Below are 10,233 nucleotides of genomic sequence, written 5' to 3'. Positions count from 1 at the left end.
GTTTACTGTTGTAAGTTAGAATATCTCCAGTATCTGGTCTGTTTACTGTTGTTAGTTAAATATCTCCAGTATCTGGTCTGTTTACTGTTGTTAGTTAAATATCTCCAGTATCTGGTCTGTTTACTACTGTTTATTAGAATAGCTCCAGTACCTAATCTGTTTACTGTTGTTAGCTAGAATATCTCCAGTACCTGATCTGTTTACTGTTGTTAGTTAGAATATCTCCAGTACCTGGCCTGCTTACTGTTGTTAATTAGAATATCTCCAGTTTCTGGTTTGTTTACTGTTGTTAGTTAGAATATCTCCAGTACCTGGTCTGTTTACTGTTGTTAGTTAGAATATCTCCAGTTTCTGTTCTGTTTACTGTTGTTTGTTAGAATATCTCCAGTTTCTGGTCTGTTTACTTTTGTTAGTTAAAATATCTCCAGTCTCTGGTCTGTTTACTCTTGTTAGTTAAATATCTCAAGTACCTGGTCTGTTTACTGTTGTGAGTTAGAATATCTCCAGCACCTGGTCTGTTTACTGTTGTTAGTTAAATATCTCCAGTACCTGGTCTGTTTACTGTTGTTAGTTAAATATCTCCAGTACCTGGTCTGTTTACTGTTGTTAGTTAAAATGTGTCTAGTACTTAGCCTGTTGTTATTTGTGGCAAGCTGTAATATTTCCAGTACTGGTATGTTACTAGATATATGTCTAGTACTTGATCTGTTATCTTTATTTCCAGTACTTGGTTTGTTTACCATGGTTAGTTAAAACACCTCTATTGTTATGTAATCTGTGGTTAGTTTGAGTATCACCAATACCTCATATGTTATCTGTGGATACTTAGATCATGTCTAGTACTTTACTTGGTCTGTGAGTTAGAATATCTCCAGTACCTGGTCTGTTTACTTTTGTTTATTAGAATATCTCCATTACCTGGTCTGTTTACTGTTGTTAGTTAGAATATATCCAGTACCTGGCCTGCTTACTGTTGTTAGTTGGAATATCTCCAGTTTCTGGTCTGTTTACTGTTGTTAGTTAAATATCTCCAATACCTGGTCTGTTTACTAGAATATCTCCAGTTTCTGGTTTTTTTACTGTTGTTAGTTAAATATCTCCAGTACCTGGTTTGTTTACTGTTGTTTGTTAGAATATCTCCAGCACCTGGTCTGTTTGCTGTTGTTAGTTAGAATATCTCCAGTACCTAATCTGTTTACTGTTGTTAGTTAGAATATCTCCAGTACCTGGCCTGCTTACTGTTGTTAGTTAGAATATCTCCAGCACCTGGTCTGTTTACTGTTGTTAGTTAGAATATCTCCAGTACCTGGCCTGTTTACTGTTGTTAGCTAAATATCTCCAGTACCTGGTCTGTTTACTGTTGTTAGCTAAATATCTCCAGTACCTGGTCTGTTTACTGTTGTATTTAGAATATCTCCAGTTTCTGGTCTGTATACTGTTGTTAGTTAGAATATCTCCAGTACCTGGCCTGCTTACTGTTGTTAGTTGGAATATCTCCAGTTTCTGGTCTGTTTACTGCTGTTAGTTAAAAATCTCCAGTACCTGGTCTGTTTACTGTTGTTGGTTAGAATATCTCCAGCACCTGGTCTGTTTACTGTTGTTAGTTAAATATCTCCAGTACCTGGTCTGTTTACTGTTGTTAGTTAAAATGTGTCTAGTACTTAGCCTGTTGTTATTTGTGGCAAGCTGTAATATTTCCAGTGCTGATATGTTACTTGTAGTTAGATATATGTCTAGTACTTGATCTGTTGTTATCTATTTCTAGTACTTGGTTTGTTTACTATGGTTAGTTAAAACACCTCTATTTTTATGTAATCTGTGGTTAGTTTGAGTATCACCAATACCTGATATGTTATCTGTGGATACTTAGATCATGTCTAGTACTTTACTTGGTCTGTGAGTTAGAATATTGCCAGTGCCTGGTCTGTAATCTGCTGGATATGTAGGTCACCATAACATTTCTGTTTATTGTGGGGTATATTTGAAATATCTCCAATACTATAATATCACATTTATAATCTTGTTCTGTAACCTTCCATACTGGTACTTAATGTACGATTTGTTAATAACATTTCCATTTTGCTCACATATTTTCTTAACTGTAGTTACCTTGAACAAGAAGAACTTATTACACTGGAAAAGATTTTGGAAGGCTATGATGAAGGAGATCCTGAATTACTTCGTGAAGGATTGAACCATCCATTTATAAAACATATGGATGTGGAGGTATGTGATGTTTTCTTCCTTAACTGTGTATGTATTTGAGATGTTATCATAAACATTTTGATGAATAACTGCACAGTGTTTTAATAGCTTACATAATATTAAAAAGTCTAAATTATTTAATACATTCAAGGCTTAGGTTTAGTTGGAATTAATACCATCATACTAAACTGTACTTCAAGAATGTTTTGTTGTTTCTGTGAAAACTTATAGAGGTTTAGGTGAACGCTTATATTCTAACTGTGGTGACAGGAACCCTTTAACTTTAAAAATCACACCATCTTTAAAGAAAAATATATATAAAGTTATTGTTTTTGAAAGAACTGTGGAATTCCTATATGACTAAATAATAAATTGGCTAACGACGCTTGTAGCAATTAGTGACAGACATATTTATGGTGTATTGAGCTTTCACCTATTGTACATAAACATTGCTTGAAATAAGTCAGTACTATATGGTAATTATTATTCCTGGGATTTATCATATCAATGGTTTTTTGTGTAGATGCTGTCATTTTCAGCATTATTGTCGCTCGTGCAAAGAAAACTGTTGATTTTTTCGTAATAATAATAATAACTTTCAATGTTTTCTATTGAACCTTACATATCTAAAAATGTATCGTTATTCATAACAGTTCAAAACGTAATAAACAAACTTTGTTTAAAAGTTCAAGGGTGAAAATGTTATCTATCAGCCTATTACAAAAATAAATCAGTAAAACTTGACAAAACCTGGAATCCATCAAGCTTCAAGAACTCCATAAAATTGCTTCTACAGACACCAGATGTTCAAAAAACTTAACAGTGGGGGACCCCAGATCATTATGCAAATCTCAAAATATGGTACTAGTAATTTTTTCCCTTTTTCAGCACTGAACTTAAAGTGTTAGAGTAAAAATGGAGTCAAGTTTTGGAAGTTGACCAACCCATGTACAACAGTGAAATTTCTTGACAAATGTTAATTACTGATCTAAAAGAAAGCTGTACTGAGAAAGATGTTTTAATCTGATTTTCATTTTCTATTAAACTTGTTATGAAAATGGTATTCTGTTTAGCGTTTACACTTCAATTGACTAAACGTTTCTTATGAACATACTCTAAAACAGCACAAGATACACGTTTGTCTCAAGTGGTGTGAAAAAAATGAATGAGCTGGGTTGATGTTTATTTTATTATTATGAAACTGTTAATTCATTAATGAAAAAAAATATTAGAGAAAACATTTATTTTGATAGTCAAATGATTCTTGACAAGTTATGAAAAGCATCAGATTAAATATAATTAATATTGAGGTTTTAATAATATCATGATGGAAGAAGACTGGTATGACCTATTTAAGCATTTCATCCATGCAAATTTTTTTTGTATCATCAAAAATGCAGTCATAGCTTTTTTGTCAGAAAAGAACTGCAGTTTTAATGAAACATTACTTTTCAGTATGCCAAACTTGCCAGGAGTCTGCAAACAGCAGCCGTAGCTCAAACTCCTGAAACGGTGATTAATTCTACTGTTCCAACTGAAGAAGCCACTGGTGACACTGTACAAGAAAACAATACAGATGATTTCTCTGGTAGTCTTTTGTAAATATCATTAAACATTATGTAGCTTGGAAGTAAAAACCTGTCTAACAACTACACTAAATGAAAAATTATGGTAGATTATTATTATTAAATGTACATGATTAAACCAATCTGTGTGTATATAATTCTTTAAAACTTCTTTTCATTATCATTATTGATGTGAAGAATGTAAATATAAACTCTCACTGCAACTATTGTCAGTACTTTACTTCTCAGGTGTCTGTAGAATTTCTGTGGTAAAACGTTGTAAGTGTATAGTGTTTTGCAAAATTAAAAAAGTTATGTTTATAAAAGTATGCCATTTGCACAGGTTACTTCAAACTGTCTTAATATCTTTCTTTGTTTTGTTACATGTAAACAATAAAAGTCACCATGAAAAGACTGGTGTGTAGTGAAGCATTCTACTTTTCATACCAATTCAAAAAATCTTGTATTAACTTTTTGAAGTAAAAACAACTTTAAAATTGACTGCTCAAAAAGATTACAAATTTCATTAATAATGTATGTAAGGAGACAGTAGTAACAACGACTTCATATTTTTATTGTTGATTTCCTTTTAGTTTAAATACAAAAATTAATAATAGTTTTGTAGCTATATTACTTTTCAGTCACTTAAAAATGTATCCAAACTTTAATTGCTTCTTATCATGTGCAATCTACACTTATAAGTACCACATAACTAACAATTGTAAATAATGATACAATGAAAAAAAAGTATGTACGAGAGTTGAGTGAGTAGCTACAGTAAGCATAGAGGTTTTTCATTAGTAAATTACTTGATGCTAAACTCTTTAGATAATTTGCTCTATAAGGCAAGTAGATATTTTTTTACCTGCCCAAGTTTAATAGACACTTGTTGCACATTTTTGTTGTATTATAACAATGTCAAAACTTGTAAAAACTGCTATTGTTCTAAATAAAGAAATTTAAAAACTGATGTTTCCTATAGGCGAAAAAAAAACAAGCAAATTTCTTTAACACATTTATTCAAACCATACATTTCAATCATTGAGTAAATCAAATGAAAATAAAAGCATTTGCTATAATCACATAACTGCAAGAACAATATTTCAATCAAAATTAAGTATTGTAATTGTCAATTAAAGCATGTGTTCACTTATAAGCCAATAGTTCCCAGAATGATGAACAGAGCTACAAGGAAATGGGTTAACATAAACTGGAGATTATTAATACTGTATATTATTTTCAGATTTCTTATGAGTTCTATGTAAAAAATAACTAGTAATAGTGAACTGTCAAAATGACAGGAAATGTTCTTCACTTGTCCAGTACAACGTTAGGACTTCCCAAATCATTTGTTGTGAGCAGTCAAGTCAAGCAGTGTAAGTGTTAATCAGACTTGAACTTTATCACCTTCATGTACTACATGGTAATCTTTACGTTTATCTAAACATATGTTGTATTGCTTAGAAAAATCAAAATTATGGGTTATATTACAAGACAATCATACACGTCCATCTCATTCACTTCCACAACATACTCAAATAACAGCATAAAGCCAAACAAAATTAATACATTTTTTAACCCACACATATATACACACACACACAAACTGTGTATTTACATTACAAAAATCATCAAATAAAATTCAGGAAACTGTACTAGCACAATATATTTTCTTTGCATGAAAGATTATTTAGCTTACTGCTAAGAATTATTTTGGGTACATTTCACATATAACAGTTATAAGAAAATTATTATAATTAACCGGAAAATACGATCCCTGTAACATGAAAAGTAATTGCATAACACTTGCTCATGAAAACTAATAACTTGAACATTATTAATTTCACCTCCAAATATAGTTTTAATTGATGAGTAGTAACCATTTTAAAATCTTTGTAACTAGTGAGTTGAGTTACTGGTGATTTCAGTAATAATTCCTTTAATGGTGGGCATAATATTAACTGGATAGTTTGTGGAAACAAAAAAGTTGAATTCTTTGTTTAATAATCTAAACCATTAAACCTAGAGTCTCAAAAAATAAGATTGTAACTGATATTTTTCATTAATTGATGAAATTTTTACTTATAAAGGGTGTTTGTTCTACTACTAAGCATGACATTTTTTATAGCTATACATCAAGCGAAAGAGTATAAGTGCATGTGTTGATGAAACACTAGATTATTTTAGTATTAAATACAAATACACATCCAAGCATAAAAAGTTTTTAGATTATTTTAATAATGAAAAATTACAATTTTCATATCAAATCTATATCAAAATCTTATTCACCATGAATTATCTGTTAGACAATGATGAAGTAAATAACTATGAAATGACTCGCATTTCATCAATTTCACATGGTTAGCAATGATAGACATTACGTCTACTTTGAAATAGTATTTTCCAGTTAATATGTACATGCCTCAACTTTGATGTTGTATTTTTCAACAATACCCAAAGAATACCTTGAGACATTAAATTTAGACAATGCATGCTTTGCATTTGCTTACTTATAATATTACTGTAAGAATCAAACACAAGTTGTATATTTGCATATATATATATGTAATCTATGTTACATCTGGATGTTACTTTGGGAGATTTTTACATTTAATCCACTGGTACATTTCTGTTGATAACTAACATTAAATTTAGACAATGCATGCTTTGCATTTGCTCACTTATAATATTACTGTAAGAATCAAACACAAGTTGTATATTTGCATATATATATATATGTAATCTATGTTACATCTGGATGTTACTTTGGGAGATTTTACATTTAACCCACTGGTACATTTCTGTTGATAACTAACATTAAATTAAACTAAATGACTTAGAATTTTAACATTTTGTTAATCACACGTTATTATTTCATTTGATGAAAATAATTTCATAAACACAACCACACTGGTGTTTCCCTTTATTATTAAAAAACTTTTCAGTATGGCTAGGATTATGAAATAGCTTCATTTAAATTACAATTTTCCTTAAGTAAATAAAGATTCTGCTCTCAATAAACATGAATTTTGTCCAAACTGGAAAAACTAGAATATTCTTGAATTTTTTAAAGTTAAAAAAATGATTTCATTAAAAAAAATTACAATATCAATTAGCCAACAGATGTTTCTTGTAAAATATTATTTTCTGTAAACTATTCCTGTTATAATTTCACAAGCTTTGTCCAAATTTTTGCTTAAAGCTGTGTACACTTTACAGACAATTTTTGAGAATTACAAATCACAGATTTTATTAATCCACCGTTACTTCTCCCTGTATTGCATTATAGTAATTGAGGTTTAGTTTGTTCAGGTAACATATCTTAAAAACTTGGTGTTACTCATCTACAGAGCCTGTGCCTCGCTTGGTCCGCCTTTGTCTGGGAGACCTCCTTGGAGATTTATCTAAAACAATTAAATGAATTACTACTACAACTTTTGTAGAATAGTATAAAAGACTTTACTTTACTAATTTGGGATTAAGTAAAACTTTTTATAAACTCCGTGTCATACAGCATGTGTTTGTTAATGATCTATTTTATCATCTCTGATCCAGTACCAGAAGATTCAGTGGTATACACAATTTGAGTGCACATTGACTGATAAGACTGATAACAAACAAGCCAACCTTGATATAGTGTTAATGCCCAATCTGTGGCCTGTGGATCCCTAAGTTCATGGGAGTTTGCAAGATATCAGTTATCATAGTGCTTTAAAACCCTCATTGTTGTTAGTAGGACTTGGCTATAATAATATACTAGAAAACCCTCATTGTTGTTATTAGGACAGCTATACTCACATGCTAGAAAACCCTCATTGTTGTTAATAGGACTTGGATATAACCATATGCTTTAAAACCCTCGTTGTTAGTAGGACTTGGCTATAATCATATGCTAGAAAACCCTCATCATTGTTAGTAGGACTTACCTATAATCATAGTGCTAGAAAACCCTCATCATTGTCAGTAGGACTTAGCTATAATCATAGTGCTAGAAAACCCCCATTGTTGTTAGTAGGATTTACCAATAATTACAAGTTTGTGGTAGTCTGCAGCAGAATGAGAACTTTGGAGAGGGGTCTGGGATTGGGAAAAGAGAACCAATGCCATAACTAAAAGGTTGTTTTTGGTAAATGTTTAAAGAAAAACATTTTCATGACAACTTTAATATTTCTAGGAGAACTTTTTAACTATATCCAATTTTTCTGAAATCCATGTTATGGTTTTAGCAGATGTGCCAATCTTTATTTTTTTTCATTCAGATATACCAGTTACAACAAAGTCACGATACTCACTGAGTTCATTGAGTGTTTCTTTTGGTAGCCAGTCATAATCAACATCATTCACATTCTGGGTTCCCATTTCTACTTTAGGCTTGGCAGCAGGTTTTTTCTTCTGCAAACAAAAGCAAAGATTAAATTATTGTAATAATATTTATATTGTAATCCTTTTATTCAAATATTATAACAAAATTATCTTTCTTTTTCATCTACAAACTAGTTTAGAATGAAAACTATGAGGATAATTTAATTTGTAACTTATTCTTCTCCAGTGTCACATTTACATGCAGGCATTGACAGTCTCGACTTTCCATTTCGTCCATGGTGTTCTTCAACAATTCTGGGTTGTTATTCATGGTTCCTAATCATTTTGCGAGTCCATCAATCATCTTTATTCTCTCTTACTTCTCTTACCTTCTATCTTGCTGATATCGCATGTTGTATTGCCCTGTATCAATACCTGTTCATTACTTTTCTTCTTATTGCATACTATTTGCAGCATTCTTCTTAAGAACCACATTTTGACTGCTTCAAGTTTTCTCTCAAAATCATTTGTCTATATGTATGGGCTTGATGTAACATTGTAAGACTTTTTTTTTTACTTCTATTGATATATTTTTTGTTTGTCAGTATAGCTTTCATATCAAGAAAAGCATTCTTAACAAGCATTATTCTCCTTTTACCCTTTTCTATTCCCCTAGCATTTGATATTATTAAATAAGCCCAGATAGGAGTTTGTATTCAGTACCAGTTTATAGTATATCATATGTTGAGAATAATATCTGTTATCACAAGTCCCATCTTCGGAGTTTTGACCGAACGCCTCTTCTGCTATTTCAGCTTTGCTTTTCACAGAATTATAAATGTTTGATGTGGTAGTTTTGAGTTCATACTTCAGTTGATAAGCAAATCTCACCGTGAAAATCGGCAATAACATGAAATATGGGAAACTTGTGACTGCCACACTCTGTAAGAATACATGACTGATTGCACTGATTAACCCTTAGCATGCAGGCAGGTCAAACTGCGCATGTCACGAAGTTTTAGTGAGTTACATTCAAAATTTAATTAAACTACTTAATTATCATTATATACGAACATACTTAGCATTAAACCATAGATAATAAATAAAATTTTAATATTATACAAATTTTAAGTTCTTGATTGTATAAGGAAATATCTATAACCCTGGTGTGAGAATTTGGATATTTGTTCTTGAGCTATCTCCTCTTCTTGATTTTTTTGTCCACCCACTGGTAAACTACGAAATGTAATGTCAATTATTTTCTATCATTGATATTCTGAAGCTACATTTATATATTCTTCAATCTTATGTGACTAAAGAGCAATCAATGAAAATTCAGAAACCACTTTCCATGCCTACCTCTAACATGCTCTAATTTAGAATTTGCTAATAGATTTTTCTGAGACTGACTCCCATTAAATTTCTAACCAATAGAAAGCCTAGATTTCAACTGATTCATTGCCATAGTTATCATACCACATAGGCTTACAGATAATTGACAATTTGGTTTGCTGTGAAAAACGTTTTCCCATGTGAACACACTGGGAAAAATAGTTGAATTTCTAACTGCTCAAGTCACATGATTAGAGATGCTCGAGTACCGATAACGGTACTATTGTAAACCTTGGCCCAGATAGTTGACATAGTAAACTTTTTAAACTCTGTAACTTCAGAGACTTTAAAAAAGTTTTTTGTTTAGTTTTTATTTGTAAAGAAAAAACAATCTTCTCCTTCTGGCAAGCAAGTCAGTTATATTTTTTACAGTTTAGAAATAACACTTACCCCCATGTTTGCAAAGAGCTGTTGCACACCAACCAGCAAAAGAACACCACAGGCTGCCAAAAACACATACAAGAAGAACCTGAATTTGAATAAAACAAAATTAATTGATTCTCTAATTATCTGAAACCACAAATATTTTATTATATAATATTCACATTGGTAAGGGTAGGTGTTCCACAAATATTTGAAAATAAAAATATTTAGTACCAAGAGGAATTAAATTTTTATTTCTCTAGTATTTCTTGATAACAGCCCTTTGTGTAACCAACAAACAAACTTTGAACTGATAAATCTACCATTATGTGTGAAGAACAATGCTACAGAATTAATGTACGACATCAGTTGGTGTGTGTGTGTGTGTGTGTGTGTGTGTGTGTAT

The 10,233-nt window shown here is 31.1% G+C and overlaps 1 protein-coding gene and 1 long non-coding RNA gene across 2 annotated transcripts in view; one reads left to right on the top strand and one right to left on the bottom strand.

Annotated features, from left to right (window-relative positions):
- Positions 1 to 2,061: 2,061 nt before the first annotated feature.
- On the top strand, positions 2,062 to 4,099 carry LOC111086731. Its single transcript, XR_002611458.1, has 2 exons — positions 2,062 to 2,226; positions 3,661 to 4,099. It is a non-coding gene; the product is annotated as an uncharacterized LOC111086731 (long non-coding RNA).
- A 641-nt stretch (positions 4,100 to 4,740) lies between these two features.
- The window catches only part of LOC106463292 (translocon-associated protein subunit alpha-like), a 37,147-nt gene continuing 31,654 nt past the window's right edge, over positions 4,741 to 10,233 (bottom strand). Inside the window, exons 7-9 of the mRNA XM_013923306.2 lie at positions 9,855 to 9,933; positions 8,063 to 8,162; positions 4,741 to 7,174 (exon numbers count right to left, since the gene is read on the bottom strand). Coding sequence (XP_013778760.1) covers positions 7,107 to 7,174; positions 8,063 to 8,162; positions 9,855 to 9,933 — 247 coding nt within the window. The 3' untranslated portion in view covers positions 4,741 to 7,106. The remainder of the gene's footprint in view (positions 7,175 to 8,062; positions 8,163 to 9,854; positions 9,934 to 10,233) is intronic.

This window comes from Limulus polyphemus, unplaced genomic scaffold (genome assembly GCF_000517525.1).
Source record: "Limulus polyphemus unplaced genomic scaffold, Limulus_polyphemus-2.1.2 Scaffold1369, whole genome shotgun sequence".
Lineage (NCBI taxonomy): Eukaryota > Metazoa > Arthropoda > Merostomata > Xiphosura > Limulidae > Limulus > Limulus polyphemus.
The sequence above is the reverse complement of the archived record's forward strand: the minus strand, read 5'-3'. Positions and strand labels throughout refer to the sequence as shown.